This window comes from Anabrus simplex, chromosome 2, assembly GCF_040414725.1.
Source record: "Anabrus simplex isolate iqAnaSimp1 chromosome 2, ASM4041472v1, whole genome shotgun sequence".
NCBI lineage: Eukaryota > Metazoa > Arthropoda > Insecta > Orthoptera > Tettigoniidae > Anabrus > Anabrus simplex.
Genome location: NC_090266.1, coordinates 832,364,750 through 832,392,006, shown reverse-complemented (window position 1 = coordinate 832,392,006; position 27,257 = coordinate 832,364,750). Strand labels below are relative to the sequence as shown.

Here is a 27,257-nt window from a genome sequence, read left to right as displayed (position 1 = left end):
CTTACCTTATAAAACTGATACACACCATAGGTGAAACCACAAACGAATAAAACAGTGTTCATAAATTCCCTAAATTTGGAGGCTCCATTACTGCGGTAAGTTAAAGAATTATAATCTCTTGCAGGTACAGGTGGTGGCATTGGTATGTTTAACTGGCCATCATCAGACAACTGCAACATATGAAATAGTTCAGTGTTGTGAATTTCACAGTTACTTATAAGGAATATGACAAAATACAGTAAATGTGGAAAGAATTTAATTCAAATAGAATTAAATAAAAGATTTTAAAACAGTGAAGAACGTTTAAAGGGGAATGTATAATTCAAAGGCAAATATTAAAGAGTCCAGCAGAATGAATTAACAATACGAATGATACCTAGGGACCCTCACTTCTCATGAGATATTCGTGAAATCTGCCTAAATTGAACCAGTTGACTTATTTCTAGTCATTGATTAACTCTTCACAGGCAGAAATATGCTTTACTTTTCTAACACGCAGGATGGAAATATATATATGTCCGATCAAATTTCTCCTGGTGAGGGAAATCCCCTCAGTATCTTATGTTTGTGCTCCTGTTAGTGTAAGTTATGTAATACACATGTTGCGTGACATAGTTTTCTCCTATACGTACTTTTAACATATTTTCATGGTTTTCCAGTAAAATTGCATAACAAAAACCTATTGGTGATGCTGATCAGCTTCAATATTGGACGATATATTCGAAGAAGTGCCCGATTTTAGTGAATGGGATTTTGAAGATAAAAATTCTTTCTCCAGCTCACCTGAGTGCAACAACAACACAAGTGACACAGGTAACGACAGAGCAGGCGACTGGACGGACGTATGTAATAGCGATCCTGGACCCACAACTATTATTCCTGTTCAAAATACTGATCAAGGGCCAATATTACCATCACACTTTAGTACTGAAATGCCTCCTGCAGAACATTTTCATCTATGTTATATTTTGATAATGAAATATTTGATGTTTTTCTCAGTGAAACTAAATTACATGGAAAAAAAGGGAAAATCCAGGCAACATCGACCACACAAAAAAAGAAAGCAGAATGAGAGATTGGCATCACCAAAAATTGAGTGACATAAAGGCATTTATTGATATCATCAACATGGGGCTTCACCCTTTGCCAGATGTTAGAGACTTTTTCAACAGCTTGGGTCGATGATGCTTGTTGTTTAAAGGGGCCTAACATCGAAGGTCATCGGCCCTACAGCTTGGGTTAACAAAATGCCATTTGTTTAGCAATGTTTTCCCTGGGGATGAGTTTCTACTTATACTTTGGAGTTTGCACTTTATTGATGGAGAAGGAAATAAGTCTCTGAAAAAGGGTGAACACATGCAAGGTGCTCTAGAGCAAATAAGGAAAAAATATATGCTATTTTACCAACCACGTCCTGCAGTTTCTGTAAGTTTCAAGGAGTAAGTTTCAAGTAAGTTTCAAAGGAAGGATTTCATTTAAGATTTATAACCCGAAAAAACCGACAACATTCGAGTTGAAAGCTTTTGCCCTTTCCGACAGTACCAATGGTTAGTGCATAATTTCATTCCTTACATGGGAAAAACTGACCTTGAAAACACAAGCCTTTTGAAGGCAACTCATTCTGTGAAAAGTCTGTGCTCATCCCTCGTAAAAAATTGATATATTCCACCCTCCGGTTACCATATCTATTCTAACCGTTATTACACCTCACCAGGTCTAGCTAATGAACTGCTAGGAATGGGTATGGTCATAACTGATACTGTTAACCTTCCCAACAGGCATGCCATATCAGCTCAAATCTGGCAATATAAAGCAAAATGAAAAATGTGGACATAATAGACTGCCAAAAAATGAACCGCTGGCCTTTGCATGGAAAGACAAGCGTTTGTGACCATGCTGAGTACCTGTCACAAGGGTGATGAAATTGCGGTCACAGAAGTTCCCTCAAAATATCCCAACCAGCCAACTCTCCAACCCCGATGTAGTACTAGACTACACTAAAAACATGGGTGAGGTTGACACAACTCAGCACTATATTGCAGCCTACCAATTCATGGAATGGTCGCATAAATAGTACAGAAGGATGGTGTTATGGCTACTTGAAGTATGTATAGTCAATTCATTTTTGCTATACACTATGGTGACCGGGCGAGTTGGCAGTGCGGTTAGGGGCATGCAGCTGTGAGCTTGCATCCAGGAGATAGTGGATTTGAATCCCACTGTCGGCAGCCCTGAAGATGGTTTTATGTGGTTTCCCATTTTCACACCATGCAAATGCTGGGGCTGTACTTTAATAAAGGCCACGGCCGCTTCCTTCCCATTCCTAGGCCTTTCCTATCCCATCGTTGCCATAAGACTTATCTGTGTCTGTGCCACGTAAAGCAAATAGCAAAAATACACTATGGTGCAATTCCAAGGTGGTAAGTTTCCTCAAGTCGATTCCTGCAAGCATACTTCAGGTGGTCCCTCGAATGAGAGACTATTACCGTTAATAAAGTATTATTATTATAAACGGAATATCACATTTCATAGACCGAAGCGGTGTCAAGTCCCTCGCTTGTGTTGTGCGCAGAGCTCAAGGTCAATAAAAGTGCACTACGTATTTTTGTAAAATTTGCACTTTTGAGCCTTATCTGCATCCAGATAAGTGCTTCAAGGTGTACCACACTCAATAAGAGTTTTAAGGAACCACCTCCTTGACACAAATTCAGTGTATGACTGCTATGACAATTTTTTGACTGATTTTTCACTTTTTGATTAATGAAAAGACAAAATGAAACCAAAATATCACTGAAAGTAGTTTTCTGTATGTATGTTTCATAATAATGGACTACAGTGTACTTCATGTTAACCACTGTCAAATTATATTACAGTGAAAAAAATGATTCGACGTTATTTACTTTATTTTCAAACTGCTTCAAAATTGGATTTCCACTCTTAAACAAGGTATGTGTCTATATATAATTTGAATGTGTAACACAATATTGCGAGAAAACCGCATGACTAACGCTTATGTTGATAGTTAAAAATTTCATCTTGATCCGTATTGAAGTGGGATTACAATAAAACTGAAATTTTTAAGGGTCCACCTTTTCAATACAATGACAATTTATTAGTATGAATTAATCACGTGTCATTTACATAAGGTACTAGTTTTGGAACTTACGTCGTGCCATCATCAGCCATAGAGTCAAATTGGGCAATCACAAACAATCTTAAAACAATTTAAAACACATGATAACACCTGAAGAGATGAACATTAAATCAAATCAAAAATTAGGGTATGAGATGATGTTAGATTCTAATATAAACTTATCTACAATTGATGACGACTTCGTTGTTTTATACACATATGTATAGTCAAGCTTGAAGCATGTGTGGGTCTCGTTAAATATAAGCTGCGGAATTTTACATTGTATTGTCTATATGAAGTTGACACTTGTTTGGTCTATAGTTTAGGTGGTTCCAAAAAATACAGTCATGTGAAGGTCTAGTTTGACCAAAGATTTTTACGATTCCCACTTCAATATGTGGCTTGGAACCTGAAGAAGAAATTAAAAGCTGAATTAGGCCAAAATGTAGACAGGAAAGAAAGAAGAAAAATGAATAGAAATGAGCTCACCTTGAGCAGCCTGTTGAACCGGCAGATGGAGCTGGACTGAAGGATGTGACCATACGGGTAAGAAACATGGAGAAGGAGAGGAGAGGGGAGGGTTGGAGGAGGAGCAACTACAGGGGAGCTACGGTGGAGCAGAAGGATGGGGTAGTGGGGGTAACTGGTGGGGATGTGTATTGTATATGGTTTGAAAGATTGAGTTGTTTTTGGAAGTCTAATATTTTTTAGCCAATTAAGAAATAAAATAAAATATTGGGTCTCCCGGAAATTTCATTTCAGTTATAATTTGGATTGAAGTATTGATCACAATGAATAAAACAATTTTCAATAATATTCATGATGGGCCCCTTGTTTGCTATTTGAAGGATCTCTAAATCATGTTCAATGTCAGTGAACCTATGATTAGAGTCGTGAATATGTTGGCCTATGGCGGAAAACTTATATTTTACTGCGTTGATGTGTTCCGAATATCTGGTCGTAAAACTACGTCCTGTTTGACCCACGTAAGAAGAGCTGCACTCATTACACTTGAATCTGTAGATTCCGTATTTAGAAAATCTGTTGGAGGTATTAATAGATGATGAATTGTATAAAATTTCTGAAGTCATGTTATTAGTTCTTAAGTGAATTTTTACATTTCTTTATATTTGATAAAAACATCTACCAAGAAAATGGACTGGCTATGGGATCACCTACTTCTTGAATTCTAGCAGATATTTACTTAGATTATCTAGAATATACAAATATCAATAATAACACCTTTCCAAGTATTCTCATATGGGCCAGATACCTTGACAATACATTTGTTATTATGAATGAAGAAATTAAGAATGCGACCTCCACCCTGCAGGATCTAAACAACATCGACCCCCAAATTAAATTTATGCTTGACATTTATGTCATCAGAACTCACCCCTAGTCAAACCCCTTAAGGGTGTGTTGGTTTAAGACTACATTTTAGTTAAAATGTAAAACACATATGAACAATCATTATGTGAAGTTTCAACCTTGTATGTCAAGGGGTTTCAGAGAAATAACTTTTTGTCATCAGACCCCAAACTCCAGTCAAAACCCCTTAGGAATATATTGTTTCAAGACCTCTTCTCATTTTAAATCGAAGATATATAGGAGCAACAATCATGTAAAATTTCAGTCTCGAGTACAATGGCTGTTGTGGAGACTTTTTTTTTAATGCTATTTGTTTGGGGCGTCGACCTATAGAGATCCTTTGCCCCTACTTGCACCACGTGATATGAACCTGCATGTAATTGGAATGAAGTGTAGAGTGTTGAATGTGAGGAAAGGAACATTAAGGACGACACAAACACCCAGTCCCCAAGCCAGGGATATTAACCATTTACAATTAAAAAACCCTGGCCCAGCCGGGAATTGAACCCAGGGCCGCCGGGTGACAGGCATTGCACCCTATACCGTGGAGACTTAGTTTTACAACTTCAACAATTTCCACACGATCCCAATCCTTATACGTGAAATATGTTTAGATGGATTTCAAAGCGAAAAGCAAAAGTTATGAAGAGGACATGTATTAGCATTTGTTACTATGTTTAAATCTGAAGAGACATAATTAAAGGCAAGAGAAATGAAGATGTTTGTCATCGGATATCACCCCCAGTCAAGACCCCTTAGGGGTGCATTGTTTTAAGACCAATTTTTATTTTAAAACTATTACTTGGGCCGATGACCTTCGATGTTAGGCCCCTTAAAACACCAAGCATCATCATCAAAACTATTACATAAAGTACAACCATCAAGTGAAATTTCAAGTCCATGTGGCAAATGGTTGGAGAGAAATGAATATTTATGTTGTCAGTCCCCATCCCTAGTCAAAAACCCTTACAGGAGTGCATTATTTTAAGACTACATTTCACTGAAAATCTAAGACATACACGAGGAGCCATCACGTTAAATTTCAACCTCACATGTCAAACGGTTTCAGAGAAAGGAATATATTTGTTTTCGGGTATTAACCCCCATTTTACCCTAAGGGCTGAATTTATTTCTAAACTTGTCTTATTTAACATCTAGTGCATAAAGAATCAATCATTGAGTGTCATTTTAACTCTGTGTGGTTAATGGTTTCGGAGAAATGAATAGTTTGGTCTATAGGGTTTTACCCCCGTTTTATCCCCTTAGGGGTGGCATTTTTTGAAACCCTTCCTTAGTCGGTACCAATTGTCTTTTATAGATATACCAATTTTTACATCTGTAACGTCTTCAGTTTTAGAGATATAAGTATCCTCATAAAAAGAATTCAACTCCTTCACTTCTTTTCAACCCCCCTCCCTCCACCCCGTAAGTGTATTTTCACAGATCAATAAAAGTGTTTTATTTTTAAAGGAGATTCCAAATACCAGTTTTCAAGTCTGTAACATCTTCAGTTTTTGAGATATACTGTAGATTTACTCATTTTAAACATTCACCCAAATTTTCACTTCTTTCCACCCCCTTAAGCGGATTTTCTGAAGAAAAGAAAAAAAAAGTGTATTTTTAAAGGAGATTCCAAAGACCAATTTTCATGTCTATAACATCTTCAGTTTTTTATATATAAACATCCTCATAAAAGGAACTGAACCACTTTTTCACCTCTTTTCACCCCCCTTAAGATGATTTACAGAAAAAGAAAAAACAAGTGTTTCTTTATTTTTAAAGGAGATTCCAAATACCAATTTCTACATCTCCAAACTGCCAAGTTTTTGAGATATACATATACTCATTTAAACAACTCAGGCCCCCTTTTCACCCCCTTAGCGACGGCTTATGCAAAAATCCTCTGTTAGTGAGCACCTACAATGTAATGAAAATGTATTCCCAAAATTTCATTTCTTTCTGTCAAGTAGTTTTGGCACGGCGATGATGAATCAGTCAGCCAGGCCAAGTTACTTTATATATACAGTAGAATCTCGTTAATCCAAACTAACTGGGACCGTAGTCTGTTCGGATTACAAAATTTTTGGATTAACCGGAAAATATTTTCTAATAATAATGTCATCGTTTTATACGTCCCGCTAACTACTTTCATGGTTTCTGGAGACGCCTAGGTGTCCAGATTTTCTCTCGCAGGAGTGAATGTAAAGGACGTGGTTTACTGGGCAGCAGAGGTATTGGGGGGGGGGGGGGGTGGTCAGTGAGCAGTTCATCAGGAAAACGTGTAAGAAATTGTGGCCGAGTCTCGCATTCATCGAGAGACCAGCTGAAGCATCTGCAAATGTCAATCTCCTTGAAATCGTTCAACAACTTCCTGGGTGTGAGGAAGCCAATGAAAATGACATTAGTGAGTGGATGGAAGCTGACTGTCATCAATTACAAGCAGATCAAGAAATTGTAGCTATGGTGGAGAAAGAATCTGGAGTTGATGAAGAACAGAGTGACTACGAATAAGACCACAATGAACAACTAGTGTCACATTTAGATGCCGCGGCTGCCTTAGAACTTGCCGTACTCTACGTCGAGCAACACACAGCTGCTATGCCCACTGATGTGACGTTTATGAGACTGCATCATCGAGTAGGTTCCAATCACTACGGCAAAAGAAACTAACAGACTTTGTAAAGATAAACGACCAGTGATTGATGGTTTATGATGTGTAATTATGTTTACATTAAGTTATTCTAGTAAAACATGACTAATAAAATGCAACGAAATCTTCATTCTATAACATGTTCCTTTATTTCAATAAGGAGAATATTTTTAAAAATTGAATATTTTAGTTTGGATTAACCGGACTTTCGGATTGACGGGACTCTAGTGTATATTGTTTTTTCTTTAAAATAAAAAAGTATTATGAAAACGTTTGTAATGAAATTCGCATAATTTATACAATACATGTAAAGTGATTTCGCAAGAAAACCTTACGCGATAGAAGCAAACAGACTGAAAATTCGGATTCAGCACATTGACATTATATAAAACCACATTTTATACTTTAGGCAACAAACAAAACGTTTTAATTTGCAGGCTAGTGTTATTGACAGATGATTTTGTTCTAGCACATGCCTACTTCTCCGCTATGTCTGAATCTGGGAACATCTTTCTGAACAATGGTCGTACGTCATCAGAACAAGACAATGCAAGGTTATGCTCGAGAATGAACCCCATAAACAAACATTCTGCTTGAGTGACTGCAACATCTTCCATCTCGCCTACAAAAAAATTACTTTACTTTAGCTACAATATCAGTCTTCCCTCCATGCAAGATATTTATATCACACAATATGCAGAACAAAATGCGTAACAGTTTCCTTTATTAGACATTAAAATGAAAGGAAATTCAATATCATAGGTATCTCCGAACACTTGGAGATAACAATTTTGTTTTGTGGCCATAATGTGACGAGAAAATACCAGAAACTGTCACTAACCCAACTCTCTGAAATACATTCAAGTCATTAAAATTATGAATTAAGAATGAACACAAATACACTGAAATAGGCATAACTTCCACATACAAAACAGATCAACATGTCTAATACATTACTAAAATATGACTTCGACAGGACAATAAGCACAGAACAGCAAGATGGCCAACAACTCCAATGAAACAACACAAAGAATTGATCTTAACAGCGCGCGAACCACACACTAAAAAAGAATCATTCTCTCGTCCTGATTAACAGAGTCTCTGGCGCGCGCTAGACTATCTCGCTAGTAAGATGCTTGCCATCCTGAATTCCCAGCTGTAAAGCACACACGCTGCTGTAGTGAGCAAGAAACATAATACACAAAGGCGATGGACGATACACTCGCCATACAAAGCATCAAATAAATACGCTTGAAAATGAGGTTGCGTAAATTACACAACCACATAAGAATTTATTCTAGGGGAAAAGTGTTGACCGTACTGGAGGTTATACAGGTCAAAAATAGGAAGAAGTAAAAATAAATCGGAAAATGAGTTTAAAAAACAGAAAGTTTACGAGTAAATCAGAAGGGTTGGTAGGTATGGAAGTACAAATGAGTGAATTCCACTAACCTAGCATATCTGTAATTCACAGCTGTTTTTGTGTGAAACACCACAATTTGCGATGTGATTGAGAAGTAATACAGTTTTCATGAATTCTAAACTCTGAAACTGAAACGTGTTGCTGCCATCTTAACTACAGGGCAGGCTGAATACACAGTCTTGCCAACACAATTGGTGGAGGTTCCAAGGAAGCAGTCCAGTTCCAGGGTACTGTTTCAGGCAGATCCTAAAATAGAATATTTGAGTGTATTCTTAAATATTTTCAAATCCATTATTACTTGTTATCCTTCATCATGCATCCTCTTCAGCAAAAAGGTTGGATAAAGAGGAGAACAGTTAGTAAGTCTCATATAATAATCCCAAACTGATTGTAGACCTACACCTTAACCAACTGCTAGATCTTCCATCAGTGAAAACAGAATCAGTTAAGGATTCAAGAGTTTCATTAAATCAACTGCTGAACAACCTGAGCGCTATTGAAGTAATGGAGATAGACATGCCTCTGCATGCGGTTTGTATAATCTTGTTTAGTGCTAGATCGAATCAGACTCAATCTTACAAAACAGTGGGGAGCTGAAAAGTCAGGTAAGAAGTTCCCCTGTTTGAAGAATTTCCTAGCATTCTTGGATAACAGTTGTCAAACTCAGGAGTTAATCAACCCCGATAAACACCAAAGCGACAAGCAACAGGAGGGCCAGTTGGCTGTGTGGTTAAGGGCACGCAGCTGTGAGCTTGCATCCGGCAGATAGTGGGTTCGAACCCCACTGTTGGCAGCCCTGAAGATGGTTTTCCGTGGCTTTCCATTTTCATACCAGGCAAATGCCAGGGATGTACCTTAATTAAGGCCACGCTGCTTCCTTCCCACTCCTAGGCTTTTCCCATCCCATCATCACCATAAGACCTATCTGTGTCGTGTGACTTAAAGAAAAAAAAACATGATTGTGATTAGGGTAGTAAGAAGTCTTTTGTCACAACAGCACTTCATTCTGAGTTTTGTACGGTTTCTCACACCCTAACAAAATGCCCTACATTTCAGAATGCCAGTGCTAGAACAAGAATAGATTTTGCCAAGAAGTTTAAACTTTGCTTTAACTGACTGGGTGCTAATCACACTTTGAAGAAGTGCAGTTCTGGAAATTGTTAAATTTGCAATAATAGGCATCATACTCCATAACACAAGGAGCAGAGTACTTACAATGCTTCTACTGCATCAGAAACCAACCAGACTCAACAACAAACCTACCGTGCTTTGAGGGGCAATTGTAAGCATGTAGAAGTTCTATTGTCGACAGCTCTGGCAGTGGTTACAGACAAATGAGGGAACGCACATCAGTGTCAGTGTCGAGCTCTACTTGATAGTGTGTCTCAAATGCATTGTATGTCCAGGAATTTGGCAGATCGCATGGGAACAGAACTCCGTCGGCACTCATTACCTATAAAGGGAATTAGTGATGTTAAGGCAACTAAATCATCACATATTTGTCAAATTCAAGTTACATCCAGGGTCACAGACTACACCACTCCTATTGCTTTTGCTGTACTTCCTCGCATAACTGGTCAGCTCCCTACAGCACAGCTTGACACGTCTGACTGGCAGCTCCCAAGGGACATTCCCGTGGCAGATTCTCAGTTTAACACACCAGGTGAAGTTGATTTACTACTGGAGGCTTCTGTATTTTTTGACATACCACGTCGTGGTCAACTCAAGAGAGAAAATCACCCCACCATATAAGACACTGCGTTTGGCTGAATATTATCAGGCAAGATACCATCACACTCTCTAAGGTATACCAGCAAGAAGGTATTGTCTTCTCTTGTTTCCAGCAATGAACTGCAAACACAGGGCTAGAACGATTATGGAAACAAGGGGAAGTAAATAAGTCTTTCCCGTGTTCTAAGGAAGAACATCGGTGTGAAGTATACTTTGTGTACAACACTACCAAGGATAAAAGCAGGAGATATGTTGTAAGACTGCCTATTAAATCACATCATGAGGAACTTGAGGATTCATTTTAAAATGTTACTCATTGTCTCAATTAAACTGAACAGAGGTTACATCACCAACCAAACTTAAAGGACTATGACAAGTTTATGACAGAAAATGCAGATCTTCATCACATGACACTTGTGACTAGGCAAACCAGCAAGCCAACATATTACCTTCCTCGTTAAGCAGTCCAGCACTATCATTAAGGTCAGAGTAGTCTTCAACCCCTCTGCTAAGGCTACTAGTACCTGCACACTGAACGACCTTGATGGTTGTACCTACGGTGCAAGAGGACTTGTATTCTTCTATCATCTTGTGATTTTCGGATCCCAAGATGGCGGGTTCAAACCCGGCAGAGGTAGTCGGATTTTTGAAGGGCGGAGAAAAGTCCATTAGACACTCCATGTCGTACGATGTCGGCATGTAAAAGATCTCTGGTGGCACATTTGGTGTTTACCCGACAAAATTCATTAAATCTCAGCCATAGACGCCCAAGAGAGTTTCGGTTTACTCAGTCTGCCATCTAGTGAGGACCTAGAGTAAAACGGAACATCGAAATTGACGAGCAGACAGCCAGATGGCGTCAAATTGAAATGTCTGCACACGGTAGCTGAGGCCATACGATTATTATTTTTTTTTTTTTTGCTAGGGGCTTTACGTCGCACCGACACAGATAGGTCTTATGGCGACGATGGGATAGGAAAGGGCTAGGAGTTGGAAGGAAGCGGCCGTGGCCTTAATTAAGGTACAGCCCCAGCATTTGCCTGGTGTGAAAATGGGAAACCACGGAAAACCATCTTCAAGGCTGCCGATAGTGGGATTCGAACCTACTATCTCCCGGATGCAAGCTCACAGCCACGCGCCTCTACACGCACGGCCAACTCGCCCGGTATTATTATTATCTTGTGATTTAGAACACAAGTATGCTTTCACTGCAGATGTTATAAAAATGTACAGGCAGATTCTATTTCATACTGATGACCAGGATCTGAAGCGTATTGTATGGCGTTCATCTCTGAATGATCCTATCCAGATTTATCAACTTTCCACTGTCATGTATGGTACCTCAGCAGCACATTTCTTAGCCATGAGATGCCTGGTACAATGTGCCAACAATGGTGCACTGAAATATCCATGAGCGTCGGAGACATTACAAAGAGACTTCTGCGTTGATGTTCTGAGTGGAGCAGATGCCGTTGGAGATACATATGCTCTGCAACAAGAGCTGATCAAACTACTCAGCAGCGCAGGCATTCCACTTCGTAAATTATGTGCTAACCATCCCACTTTCTTAAAGCACATACCTCTCGAGTACCGCACCAAGAATCACAACTAACTGCCCTGGAGTCTGGGTGACAAAGAAGAGAGTACCATCAAGGCCTTGGAACTATTGTGGCATCCTCTAAAGGATACCTTCCAGCCAGTTTGTAGCTACCAGTCATGCCCAGAAGAACACATCCTGGATGAAACAGAGTGTGTGTCATCCTGCATTGAATCCATTTTCGATTCCTTGGGTCTCTTAGGTCCAAGAACAATAAAGTGTAAAATTTTCTTGCAGCACATGCGGCAAGTGAAAGTGGATTGGGATCAGAGTCTGCCTCCTGAGCTATTAACTATTTGGGAACAGCTTCAGGTACATTTGCCACCACTCAATGACATTCACTGAGCTATTAACTACCGTATTTTCTTGCGTAATTAATGCACCTTTTTTGGCAGAAAATATAGGCGAAAACTTCAGATGCGTAAATTATTCAAGGAATTCATATATTTAAAATTTATTCACAACTCATTTACATTTAAAAGATACATGAAATATAATATAAACACAATTGGTTCAACTCATTTGCGGTTATCATTTGGCATAAAATTCAGGCGTGAGATTTTTTCTGAAAAGTCAAATAGGGTACATCAGGTAAGTTGGACACGTGGGTCTGACATACCGACACTGGAAAACATTCTTCGCGTTACGAGCTGACAATATGACCTGAAGTGAAATAAACATGCAACTAATAAAAAGCACAATTCATGTAAGTACATAATAATGACATTAAAATAAAACTGTCCAACATGAAAAGGGCTGGGCATCGAAGGAGGGACCTTGCTAGATTTCCCCAAACCGTTCGTATCCAATCTTGTATGAACGATGTGTCCATCACCCTTTTTCTTCGATACGAACGTGGATCCCTCGCGGAAATTTTACTTTAGACATTACTTTTTGTTTCAGAACAACGAAAGGTGCAAGCTTTCTGCCATCAGCTGTTACAGCAAGCATTGCAGTACATCATTGTCTTTCGCTTCCGTTAATGTGTACGATAACACTATGTCCCTTTCCTGTCGATTGTTCGACTTTGTGGCACATGGAAACCAATTGGCGTGTGACCTGCGGTTCCTGTTTGGGAAATCATGCATTCCTTCACTTTACGCTTCTCAAACACAAAGCGATGAAAATCAATTACTTTTTGGTTGAAATTATTTGGCATGTCTTTTGACATAATGTTATTCTTCGTTGAACAGCAAGTTCATTTACCTTCATAAAATTAATCATCTAGCTGCGGCTAACCTCCAAATAAGAGACACTGATTCCATGTGCAGCAGCTACTTCTAGTCCTTTAAAATACAGCGTTTCGTGAGAAAAGGCATATCCAACGTTGCGTAAACAAATCATAAATTTAAGCAGATCCTCCTCTATTTGCAGAAACTTGCCACTTTTTTGTCCGCGAAATGCTCTGCGAGGCTTGTTGGTCACTTGAAGTGCACTTCTGTTACTGCAGTAGCACACATTGCATTTGGACCCTGAATACTTGCGGCCCGCTGCCCTATTCCCATATGTTTCGGCGTAACTGATCACTGCGAGTTCAGATGATGCAGTATTACTCGAATACTTGCTCGCTGAGGACTAACAAACAATTTTAAAATCACAGAAAACTCATGTCCTGTACCCGAAACACTCATAAAATATGTTTGTACCAGACTGGAACAGAGTGTCACTAGTCACTTCTGCGCTGATTCTCTCACTGAACTAGTGTAGTGGTATTTCCTACCGGCTCATAACAGCACATAGCCTAGTATTTGGAATGCCTGGTTTTGCATTAGGAAGGCTATTACTTGAGTAGTTGACATCTTCATTTTGAAATGCATCAGGAGCTGCATGATGGATGTTCAAAGAAGTTGGTGGTCAAATACATAAACATTTCTTTTTCTCCACTTTGGACCCAAAAATATTGGGATGCGTAAATTATGCAAGGGCATTAATTATGCAAGAAAATACAGTACTGGGAACAGCTTCAGGTACATCTGCCATCACTCAATGACATTCACATCTCCTGAAGAGTGACAGGAGACGTGGAAATTAAACCATATGAATTACACCAATGCCCTGACGCTTCAGAAAGGGCCTTTGGAGCATCTGTCTACCTACAGGGTATAGATGTCAAGGATAATGTCACAGTACTGTTGTTAAGCTACAAGTCCAGAGTGGCACCATTGAAGCAGATCTCTTTCCCTCGATTCAATCTGTGTGGCACATTACTCCTTGTAAAACTAATGGATAAGGTTAGAACTGCACTTAAACTAAATATTGAACAAAACTACAATTGGACAGAGTCTACAATAGTAGTAGACTGGTTTGCAGAAGAGCCCGCACCATGGAAATCATTTGTTGGTAACCGAGTGTCTAAGATAAAGGTTAGAACTGCACTTAAACTAAATATTGAACAAAACTACAATTGGACAGAGTCTACAATAGTAGTAGACTGGTTTGCAGAAGAGCCCGCTCCATGGAAATCATTTGTTGGTAACCGAGTGTCTAAGATACAACGGCTGTCATCTGTGGAACAATGGAACCATGTGATGTCACAGAACAATCCAACTGACATCATTTCAAGGGGGCTTGAACCACATTTTCTTCAAGATAACCAGTTGTGGTGGGCGGGTCCATCCTTGCTATACCAGTCTCAGTCGGCCTAGCCTTTCAGAATAATGAAGAAAATTGCTGAACTCACTGATGTATCAGATCAATGGAAACCTGCTGCTTGCTTACTCATCATCAGTTATTTCTTTGAAGACTTAGTACACAGCTTTTCTTCTTGGTTACAGCTGGTGAGAGTCATGGCCTTCATACTGAGGTACATGATTAACCTCAGGCTTCAATGATGATGATGATGATGATGATGATGATGATTATGTTTTAAGGGGCCTAACATCGAAGGTCATCGGCCCCTAATGGAACGAGATAGACGACATGATAGATGATATATGAAATTTTAAAAATTATCCACTGATTAGAGTTAAAAAAAATGGTGATGAAGAAAATTGAGTACGAGATTAAAACAATCAGTGGATCTAATTCGCAATGCCTTATTTTCTAATAAAATAAGAGAAAATACAGGAAACAAAGGAATAAGGCATTGCCTAGAGGTACCGATATATATAAATATAAAATTTACGTTAGACGTTAAAATAACACATTACAATACGCAAGACAAACTAAAATAAGGTCAATGGGATAAAAGTGCAATTAAAACAAATACACTAGGACAAAGGACATCATTACACACGATAAAAAAGACCACTATACCTCATAAAGCGGATGACGAGGTCTGCTGACTGCTCGTCATCTCGCAGGATACAGAGATTGTACTCGGAAGGTTAAGACTACGGCGCAGATCGACCAGGTCCACACACTCTGTAACGATGTGTACCAAGGTAAGATGATTGTCGCAAGTACATACCGGAGGGGGTTCTCTTTTCAATAGATGGGATTGAGTCAGGATACCGTGGCCAATTCGTAGACGACATAATACCACTGCTTCCCTCCGCGAAGCCCGAAGGGAAGTCCTCCATACCTTCGTTGTTCCTTTTATCGCTCTCAGGTTATTTGGAAGTGGAATGGCCTGTCACCCCATCTCCCAATGGGACATAACCAGATGTCTCAGCTGAGTGCGAATATCACTTGCTGGAACCTTGTAAGGCAACGGGCGCAGTGTAACTGCCTCCTTGGCAGCCTTATGTGCTAATTCATTGCCCTCTATACCCATGTGGCTTGGGAGCTACATAAACGTAATTATGGTGCTGGCATCCGAACACCCAGCCAGCAGGTCCTGGACCCGCTGCACCAGAGGGTGCCGAGGGAAACAGGTACCAATAGACTGTAGTGAGCTAAAGGAGTCAGTACACAGAAGAAAGCGCCGGCATTCATCAGATAGTGCGTACCGCAGAGCTTCACAGATGGCATAGAGCTTCGCTGAGTACACACTACAAGTTTCCGGGAGAGCAAAAAGAAACCTCTCATTGTCGACAATGAACGCACAGCCCACCTTCGTTTCTGTCCTTGAACCATCCATGTAGATGACAACTGAACCAGGATAGCGGCCAAAAACGGACAGGAAGAGACTCCGATAAATCAAAGGGTCCATGTTTTCCTTCGGGCCAGTGTGCAGATCCAGGAATATTTCAGTTCGTCGCATTACCCACGGAGGTACCCCACTTGGTTGTCTGACAAGGCAAGAAACTGAACGTACGTGAAACAATATGTGACTGCTATCCAAGCGTATTCCAACCAGCCACGTTGCTCAAGGATAAGCAGTGTACAGCCAACGGTTTGCATCGTTGAATACGCAAGGATAGCTTGGATTAAGTGGCATCTGTCGCAAATTTGCGGCATACAATAGAAGCATTTACTGGCGTCTCAGGTGTAAAGACAGAACACCAGATTCAGCGAGCAGGCTAGCAACGGGGCTTGTACAAAAAGCTCCAGTCGCCAACCTAACCCCACTGTGGTGGATGCTGTTCAGTTTCGCAAGGATGCTTGGTCTTGCTGAGCCATATGCTGCACTGCCATAATCTAGCCGTGATAAATACGTGCCCTATAGAATCGTAGGATCACCGCGCGGTCAGCCCCCAATTAGTGCTGCTAAGAAACTTCATGATATTCAGCTTCTTAGTGCATTGCACTATTAACTGCCGCACATGTGGCTCCCACGATAATTTGCTATCGAGAAGGAGCCCAAGAAATTGGTAAGTGTCAACTACAGGAATAGCTACAGTTCCTAAATAAAGTTCAGGAGCGTGAAGAGAACGTTGGCGACAAAAGTGGACAACACAGGTCTTTGTGGTGGAAAACCGAAAGCCATATTCGAAGGTCCACTGCTCCACTCTCCTAATAGCTTGCTGTAATTGTCGCTCTGCGACTGCCATATTACGCGAGTTATAGTGCAGAGCAAAATCGTCCACATATAGCGACGGTATGACTGCTGAACCAGCAGCAGCAACAATACCGTTCATGGCAATCGCGAACAGGGTGACACTAAGAACCGAACCCTGTGGGACTCCATTTTCCTGAACGTGGTATTGCGAATATGTCCTCGATACTCGGACACGGAATAGACGGGGGGGGGCAAGAAATTTGCAAAAAAATACCGGCAAGTGACCTCAGAATCTCCATTGATGCAGGACTGAAAGGATACCATATCGCCAGGTGGTGTCATAGGCCTTTTCTAAGTCAAAGAAAACAGCTGTTTGTGGAGAAGTGCATCCTGGATAGAGCTCTCCAGGCGTACCAGGTTGTCAGTGGTCGAGCGAGCAGCTTGAAAACCACACTGGTACTCGGACAAGAGTCCTTGTTTCTCCAGACACCACACAAGTTGGCGATTTACCATCCTCTCAAATAGCTTAAAAAGGCAGTTTGTAAGACAAATCGGTCTGTAACTTCCTGCATACTTAGGATCTTTGTCAGGCTTGAGGAATGGAATAACTATGCCCTCTCGCCACTGAGACAGAAAGTCACCCTCTATCCAGATTCGGTTGAACACACAAAGGAGATATAATAGACTATCCTCACTAAGGTGTTTCAACATCTGGTTATGGATATTGTCTGGTCCAGGAGACGTGTCCTTGCAAAGTTCCCACTCCGTAAAGGGCACATTATAGTCCTCTGAAGCTTGAGTGGCAAAACTGAGGTGATGACGTTCTGCCTCCCACTTCAGAGCGAGGAAATCATGATGGTAATTCTCAGAGCCAGACACATCCCCGAAATGGCTAGCTAGATGATGGAGTATGTGACGTCGTAGACACGTATCTCTCCCACGAAGCTTTCTTACTTTGGTCGATAAGAACTCTCGCCTTAGCGCGGAGCTGTTTAAATGTTACCAAGTTGGCCACAGTAGGCTGTCTACGATAACGTTTATGAGAGCAACTGTGTTCCTTGATAGCTGCTGCTATTTCTTCGTTCCACCAAGGAACCAGTGTTCGGTGAGGAGTCCCCGAGAAGGATGGAATGGACTCCTCAGCAGCAGCAAGAATAACTTGGGTGATGTAAGTTATTTCCTCGCCAACAGTCCACCTGATATCGTCGTTAAAGACAGCTAGTGATGTGTACTTTGGCCAATCAGCATGTTTAAGAATCCATCGAGGGGCAGCCTCGACGGATTTTTGTTTCAACAAATTTAAGGATGATAGGAAAATGGTCACTATCACAGAGATCATCGTGTGTATTCCACCGAAACAGCGGAACCAACGTTCGGCTGCATAGACTTATGTCTATGCGATAATATGTGCCGTAACGTACACTAAAGTGAGTTGGTTACCCTGTGTTCACAATACATAAATCCAGCTCTGTTACTAATCTTTCCAGCTCTCGTCCCCGGACACAAGGCGTCTCAGAGCCCCATATGGGGTGATGGGCGTTAAAATTACCCAACAAGATGAAGGGAGGTGGAAGCTGATCTATAAGATCAGCGACATCATTTATGTTAAGAGGCTCGCCTGGTGGAAAATAAACGTTACACACTGTTGCTATGAAAGGCAACAGTACCCGCACCGCAATTGCTTCCAGTGGGGTCCTTAGAGGAACTTCTTCGCTATAAGTATCAGAACGGACAAAAATACCCACGCCACCAGACACCCGGTGGGCATAATATCGTTCTGTCGAGTGTAGTCTGAAATTTCTTAAGACCGTATGATGACCTGGTCTGAAGTTTGTCTCCTGAATACAGACTATACTTGCTGCGTACTCACTAATGAGCTGACGTAACTCAGCAAGATGCCTGTCATAACCATTACAATTCCAATGTAACAGTGCCATAGTGTGGGTGTTGACTTCTGAGGTTTAGGTTAGAAGCAGCGTAATGCTACCTAATCTACACTCACATCCCTATCCAAAGATGGAGATAAATGCTTCATGTGCACAACTCCGTACACGTGCACTAACTGCTCTGGTCTTCATTCTCCTGGAGATCGGAACTGTCCGACCTATGTGAGTGAGAAGAAGATCCAGGAGATCAAGACCCCGGATGGTCTTTCCTACCAGGAAGCACGCCGTAAGTTTAATTCTCTGAATGCAACGGCCAAGACACTAGACTTCAGCATGATAGCTCAGACTCTCCCAGGTTCCTCATTTTCAACTGGAGCACCTTTCCAGAAGATCGCTGTGCCCAAGGCGGCAGTTGTTTCAGTGAGCAACGCTGCAAAGAGAACGAGCTCGAAGGTGGATCCATCCCGGCCTTCGACCAACAATAAGCCTGTGCCGGCTAAGAAACCTACGCCGGCACAGAAGGGGAAGAAGACAACGTCTCCTTCCCTCACGAGGTCGGCGAAAGCTGCGCCCTAAGCCGGCGGAGGCAGCATCGTCGACGAGGTGATGGGATGGGCTGTATGAAGCTAGAGATTGTTCCAGTCTGCCAAAATCTGGTTTGTGTCTATGAATGGATGAAGAGACTTCAACTTGATATCCTTTGCGATTGGCCTGCCAGGTGATCATCTGCAATGACTCTTGGAGTTTGACTACAGTCATACCCACCTTTCTTTGAGGGAGGAAGCCTGAGGTACACCCTGCGGGTGGGGAACGCACATGTAGAATGCACAAGTGTCTCCCTCGCTACAATTGGAAGGCAAGTACATCAACTCAACTCATGCGCCAACTCACACTCCACAGGGTAGAACCCAACAGACTACTTTTTAACTGTGGAGTTGACTACGGGGGTCCACTTTACATTAAGCAAGGGACATGTAAGAGTTAAACAAAGATGAAGTGTTATATTATTTGTCTGTATGGCGACCAAGGCGATCCATCTTGAATTTGTCTCTGATCTGTCTACTGATGCGTTCCTAGCTGTCCTGCATAGATTTACATTGCATTGGGGTATCTGTCAGAACATATACAGTGACAATGGAACTACATTTGTGGAAGCAAGAAATGAGCTATGGGAGCTTCACACCTTCTTCAGATCTGAACTACATCAAAGGAAAGTTGATGACTTTGCATCTCAGTGTGGAATACAGTGGCATTTTATCCCACCCCATGTCCCACATTTTGGTGGGCTGTGGGAGGGAGGCAGAAACTCTTGTGCTGACCTTTGAAGAACTTGCCACATTATTAGTCCAGACTGAGGCATGACTAAATTTAAGACCCATAAATAAACTCTCTGATAGTCCCGATCATTATTTATTCCTGTCTCCCGGCCACTTTCTGATTGGAGAACCTATCACAACCATCTCAGAGGCAGACTTACTTGCAGTTTCAGGTTCTCGTCTGTCCAGGTGGCAGCTACTTCAGTGTTGCAGGCAGTACATCTGGAAGCGGTGGTCAAAGGACTACCTGTCTCAACTCCAACAGCGGACCATGTGATCATTGGAAAGGGTCAACATTCAACCTGGAATTCTGGTTCTCCTGAAGGAAGACAACTTGCCACCTCTCATATAGCAGACAGGGATTGTGGTGGATACGCAAGCTGGGGATGTCCGCGCAGGTGAACGTTGAAACATTCTGGACGAACAGGCATGAACCAATGATTAATTACTAATACTTCTGAGTGACCAATAGTGAGCGTAATATAGGCACACCTTCGTCATATAAGAGTTAATATAAGCCAAAGATGGATACTAACATTCTGCAAGTCGGAGCATGGAATGTTAGAAGTTTGAATCGATGAGGTAGGTTAGAAAATGTGGAAAGGGAGAAGGATAGACTAAAGTTAGATGTAGTTGGTATAAGTGAAGTACGTTGGAAAGAAGAACAGGACTTTTGGTCAGGCGACTACATAATTATCAACACAAAATCAAACAGGGGAAATGCAGGAGTTGATTTAATAATGAATAAGAAAATAGGGTAGCGGGTAAGTTACTACGACCAGCATAGTGAAAGAATTATTGTCATCAAGATAGACACCAAACCAATGCCCACCACAATAGTGCAGGACTATATGCCTACTATTTCAGCAGATGAGGAAATCAAAAGCATATATAGAAGATTTAATACAATATGTAAAAGGTGATGAGAATCTAATTGTGATGGGAGACAGGAATGGGGTGGTTAGCCAAGGAAGAGAAGGTAATACAGAAGGAGAATTCGGATTGGGACAAAGAAACGAAAGAGGAAGTCGGCTGGTTGAATTCTGCACTGATTATAATTTAGTCCTTGCTAACACTTTGTTCAAACACCACAAATGACGACCGTATACGTGGACGAGACCTGGAGACACTGGAAGGTATCAAATAGACTTCATTATGATTGGGCAGAGATTCAGAAACCAGGTGTTGGATTGCAAAACTTTCCCAGGAGAAGACATGGACTCTGACCACAACTTGTTGGTCATGAAATGCCATCTGAAGTTGAAGAAATTGTAGAAAGGAAGGAATACAAGGATATGGGATCTAGAAAAGTTGAAAGAAAAGTGTGTGGAGGATTGTTTCAAGGAACATGTTGCACAAGGACTAAATGAAAAGGCTGAAGGAAACACAATAGAGGAAGAGTGGATAGTCATGAAAAATGAAGTTAGTAGGGCTGCTGAAGAAATGTTAGGAAGGAAGAAAAGATCAACTAAGAATCAGTGGATAACTCAGGAGATACTAGACCTGATTGATGAACGACGAAAATACAAGAATGCTAGAAATGAAAAGGGCAGAAAAGAATACAGGCGATTAAAGAATCAAGTGGATAGAAAGTGCAAGGTAGCTAAGGAAGAATGGCTGAAGGAGAAGTGCAAGGATGTCGAAGGCTGTATGGTCCTGAGAAAGGTAGATGCTGCATACAGGAAAATCAAGGAAACCTTTGGAGAAAGGAAATCTAGGTGTATGAATATTAAGAGCTCAGATAGAAAGCCACTTCTAGGGAAAGAAGACAAAGCAGAAAGATGGCAGGAGCATATCCACCAGTTGTATGAAGGTAAAGATGTAGATAATTTGGTTCTGGAACATGAAGAGGCTGTTGATGCTGATGAAATGGGAGACCCAATTTTGAGGTCAGAGTTTGATAGAGCTGTGTGCGACCTAAATAGGAACAACACACCTGGAATTGATAACATTCCCTCTGAATTACTGACTGCCTTAGGAGAAACCAGCATGGCAAGGTTATTCCATTTAGTGTGTAAGATGTATGAGACAGGAGAAGTGCCATCCGATTTCCGGTAGAATGTTGTTATACCTATTCCCAAGAAAGCTGGTGCTGACAAGTGTGAAAACTACCACACCATTAGTTTAGTATCTCATGCCTGCAAAATTTTAACACATATTATTTACAGAAGAATGGAAAGACAAGTTGAAGCCGAGTTGGGAGAAGATAAATTTGGCTTCAGAAGAAATGTAGGAACACGTGAATCAATCCTAACCTTACGTCTGATCTTAGAGAATCAAATTAAGGACAAGCCCACGTACATGGCATTCACAGATCTAGAAAAAACATTCGATAATGTTGATTGGACCAAACTACAGTATTTAAGATTCTGAAGGTGATTGGGATCAGATACCGAGAATGAAGAATTATCTACAATCTGTATAAAAATCAGTCTGCAGTGATAAGAATCGAGGGCTTTGAAAAAGAAGCAGCAATCCAGAAAGGAGTGCGGCAAGGCTGCAGCCTGTCCCCCCCCCCCCTCCTTTTCAATGTTTACAAAGAACAGGCAGTAGAGGTAATCAAAGAGGAATTTGGGAAGGGAATCACAATCAAAGGAGAGGAAAACATAACCTTGAGATTTGCCAATGATACTGTTATTTTATCTGAGACTGCAGAAGATCCCGAGAAGTTGCTGAATGGTATGGACGAAGTCTTGGGTGAGGAGTACAAGATGAAAATAAGTAAGTCCAAAACAGAAGTAATGGAGTGCAGTTGAATGAAGGCAGGTGGTGCAGGAAATATTAGATTAGGAAATGAAGTCTTAAAGGAAGTAGATGAATATTGTTACTTGGATAGTAAAATAACTAACAATGGCAGAAGTAAGGAGGACAAAAAATGCAGACTGGCACAAGCAAGGAAGAGCTTTCTTAAAAAAAGAAATGTGCTCACTTCAAACACTGATATAGGAATTAGAAAGATGTTTCAGAAGACTTTCATCTGGAGCGTGCCATTGTACGGAAGTGAAACATGGACGATAACCAGCTCAGAAAGGCAGAGAATAGAAGCTTTTGAAATGTGATGTTACAGGAAAATGCTTAAGGTGAGATGGATAGATCGAATCACAAATGAAGAGATACTGAATCGAATTGGTGAGAGATCGATTTGGCTAAATTTGTTGCAACTTACGAACTTCATTTTATAGATCCGTATTGATACAGTTTAAATTAAGAACTAGTCTTAGGTTTAATGGTCCACCCAATCATTACACTTCACTTTACACGTGAAAACTATTTAATATTGTAATGGTTATAGTGTCCACCATGCCAAATTGCTACGGGCCAGCCTCGTCACCGTATTCGGCCCACCCCCTTACTTCAGCCGCGCCAATCACGTGCAGCACTTTAGTGCTAGGCCAGCCACTCTCACCTCCGCCCGCGGTCCCGCAGCAGAGGACTACGGAAACGAGTGGAAGATTAATCTGGAGTCTTCTATCTCGCGAGGTTCCTGGATACATCTAGCATCCGGACTGTTCTGGGAGGCCCAGAGCGGGTATATAAGGAGAGGAGTAACTTGGAGTGACAGTCAGTCAGTCAGTGAGAGTTAGAGAGAGTTAGTGAGTAAGAGCGAGTGACAGCGAGATTGAGTTCGCTGGAGCGCAGTCAGTGATGGCCTGGGAGAGTGCAGCCTGATGGAGCATCTGGCTGTTGCAGCCGAGGGCTCGTTCCTGTTTCTCTGATGTCGTGTGTGTGTGTGTGTCCCTTGAGGCTGGCTGCTGGAGGAGAACCTGGAGTGTTTTGGAGCAGCGCAAAGGAAACACTGGGTGCCGACGTGTGCAGACTGCGAACGGGGTTCAACGGATTGAGTGAACAGCGGATACTATCCCGACCTCCGAGACTGATGTGTAGGCTGTGGACCGTGACAGCGCTAGCGAGTGTGACTGAGTGGCTGAGTGAGTGTAGTGTACATAATCAATGACTCTGTGTGTGTGTCATTGTAGATGGAACATGAGAAACTAAGAGAGAGAGCGCGAACCGTGTGAGTGTACTTGCGTAAGTTGTAATCTCGGCTATCGTCTGTGTGTGTGTGTGTGTGTGTGTGTGTGTGTGTGTGTGTGTAAATCTGTAATTGTAGTGCTAAGTTAATAAATCTTAGAAATAGGACGCTACCAGGTGCTGTACTCATTTATTTACTTATTTACCCCGCCAACACGTTACAATATAAAAATATACAAACATACTTTGGAATATGTTTTGTCTCATTTGAGACTTCTTCAGCCATAACATCTCGTAGCAGATTACAATGCTCATTGTTGCTGTCTAATAATTTAAAAATGGAAGAACCCATGTCCTTTATGAACTGTTTGAGAATACACTAAAGTAAAACTATACATACTATTTACATATAATTGTTCATCACTTCTTGCAACAAAATTTTATCTTCAGTGTTAAAATTTGAATGACATTTCTTGAAAATATGACATGCAGTGCTGGTAGCTGGTAACTTCAGTGTACTGACTGAGGGAGATTTGAATTCTGCCTGACAAGTCCCATTTTTATATTCCGAGGCCAGAATTCAAATCTCCCTCAGTCAGTACACTGAAGCTACCAGCACTGCATGTCACATTTTCAAGAAATGTCATTCAAATTTTGACATTGAAGAAAATTTTTTTTTGCAAGAAGTGATGAACAATTATATGTAAATAGTATGTATAGTTTTACTTTAGTGTATTCTCAAACTGTTCATAAAGGACATGGGTTCTTCCATTTTTAAATTATTAGACAGCAACAATGAGCATTGTAATCTGTTACAAGACATTATTGCTGGCATGTCATATTTTCAAGAAATGTCATTAAAATTTTAACATTGAAGATAAAATTTTTTTTGCAAGAAGTGATGGACAATTTTATGTAAATAATGTGTATATTTTATCTTTAGCGTACTCTCAAACAATTCTTAAAGGACATGAGTTCTTCCATTTTTAAATTATTAGACAGCAACAACGAGCATTGTAATCTGCTACAAGACGTTGTAGCTGAAGAAGTCTCAAATGAGACGAAACATGTTCCAAAGTATGTTTAAAATATTTTTATATTTAATAGTTTTCACTTGTAAATTGAAGTGTATTGATTGGGTGGACCATTAAACCTAACAGTAGTTCTTAATTTTGGCTAAATTTGACAAGAAAAGATAGAATGATAGGACACATCTTAAGACACCCAGGACTTGTTCAGTTGATTTTTGAAGGAAGTGTAGGCGGTATGGATGGTAGGGGTAGACCAAGGTATGAATATGACAAGCAGATTAGAGCTGATGTAGAATGCAACAGTTACGTAAAAATGAAAAGGTTAGCACAGGATAGGGTGGCATGGAACGCTGCATCAAAGCAGTCTATGGAATGATGAATCAAACCACAAAATATGCCGATATATGCAGAATTCGCCCTCTTTGCTCTCTTGGCTTTTTGCTGTGGCTTTCTGCAATTTATTGTTCTCTGCTGGCTATGTTATGAGTTATGAGAATCTAATACTTAAAATTTTATCAGAAATTCTCAACATGAACTTTGTACTGTGGCGATGAATAGATTGTTGTTGCTATTTGTTTTATGTCGCACCAATGCAGATAGGTCTTATGGAGACGATGGGACAGGAAAGGCCTAGGAATGGAAAGGAAGCAGCCGTGGCCTTAATGAAGGTACAGCCCCAGCATTTGCCTGACGTGAAAATGGGAAACCACGGAAAACTATCTTCAGAGCTGCCGACAGTGGTATTCGAACCCACTATCTACCGGATGCGAGCTCACAGCTGCGTGCCCCTAACAGCACGGCCAACTCGCCCGGTACAGTGAACAGATTATTATCTATAAGCCATATGACTTATTCAACATTATACTGAAAGTTAAGTGTCAAATCCAGAAATTTTGCAAAAATTAATGTTCTCATCAACGAATTAATTATCCCTAAGTCAAATACTAGAACAAATCAAACATTTTCTACAAATAATAGACAAGCGATCGCTCTCCCCGCACCCGCATGCCCACCAATCCTTGCTCCCCTACCTTCCCCTCCTCTCCACAATAACAGGCCGTCCTCATTGCCGGGAAGCAATCAGTCCAGCATCGACATGACGTGAGGGAACAACATGGATGAAGCCCGCTTAGAAGGGACCGAAGGACGTAGGAGTAAGTACCAGCAATTCATTTGATTTTCAACAGCGTAAAATCAGTTTTACTTCCACTCACAAAATTCTTTTCTTTTTACTCTAAATAGAATATCATAAAGTGAAGCCTATACACGATATTTCCGTATTTGGCACTTCACTATAAACTTCATCTCAAGTTAAATATGAGAAGAACAAAATTTCCTTCAGTCTATCAATAAGAAAACCTCTACAATTTTACGTTATAGGAATGTCAACCACAAATTCATTCAAGCAATCAGTGTATATAAAAAACATTAAACTTAAAAACAGTGGATATCACGATTGATGCTTCACAATTCACAATACATTATACTGTGAAAATGTGTTTAATATTAAGACATATCAGAAGTGTTCTTTTTATATTGCAGCACCACATTTTAATGTATATTTGCTCACAAAACATCATCCATTTTAGGCAGTATTTGTTTTTAGTAATTTTATGGAATGTCTTTGATCAATGTGACTGTGAACCAGATGAGGATGACCCAATAGGCGTCTAAATATGTACTGGTGTAATAACAGAAAATGCTTTTCCATTATGTAAAATGTCTTTCCTAATGTACTGAAAGATGGACCAAATAAATTCTTCTTTCAGAAGCATAAGATATGTAAGTCAATATGGAAACATAATGGAATTTATTATGAGTAATAAAACTAAGACTCCCTCACAGTAATTAAGACTTAAATAACTAAATTACTTGTGACAATGATGGTGGTGATTGCTATTTCAAGGAACGGAGCTAGGCTTTTCCAGATTATATTTCAGTATGTAATGAAGGGATCATCTATGCATTTCCTTAATTTGATGTATATGAGTGGTAGGAGTACTAATAACCACTTGAAAATTAATTTTAATCACCAAAATTAATATAATATTTAAAAGAGTGATGAGTGTTTAAACTTGCATTTAAGGCAAGATTTTTGAAGTGCAAAGTGTGCTCGACTATTTGATAAGTGTGCCAGTGGAATATATGGTAGGAGCTGATGTCTCTTAAGGTTCATGGAGGAGCACTTATACAACATGATGGTGTTCATTATCACCACATTGTGAATCTTAAATTAAATGTGTAATTATTCACACTCAACCAGTTAGGTGATTTACCAATATTAATGTTGTACATTTAGGGAATTACTTCAGAGATATCAGGATC

At 40.5% G+C, this 27,257-nt stretch overlaps 1 protein-coding gene across 10 annotated transcripts in view; it reads right to left on the bottom strand.

Annotated features, from left to right (window-relative positions):
- Positions 1 to 27,257, bottom strand: part of Pex14 (peroxin 14) — a 103,078-nt gene that overhangs the window by 51,128 nt on the left and 24,693 nt on the right. For 9 of the 10 annotated variants that reach the window (XM_068226297.1, XM_067141538.2, XM_067141545.2 and 6 more), the window contains one exon: positions 6 to 170. In XM_068226297.1, coding sequence (XP_068082398.1) covers positions 6 to 170 — 165 coding nt within the window. Of the gene's footprint in view, positions 1 to 5; positions 171 to 20,090; positions 20,345 to 27,257 lie in introns of all 10 variants that reach the window. The other variant, XM_067141544.2, reaches the window with a different exon arrangement.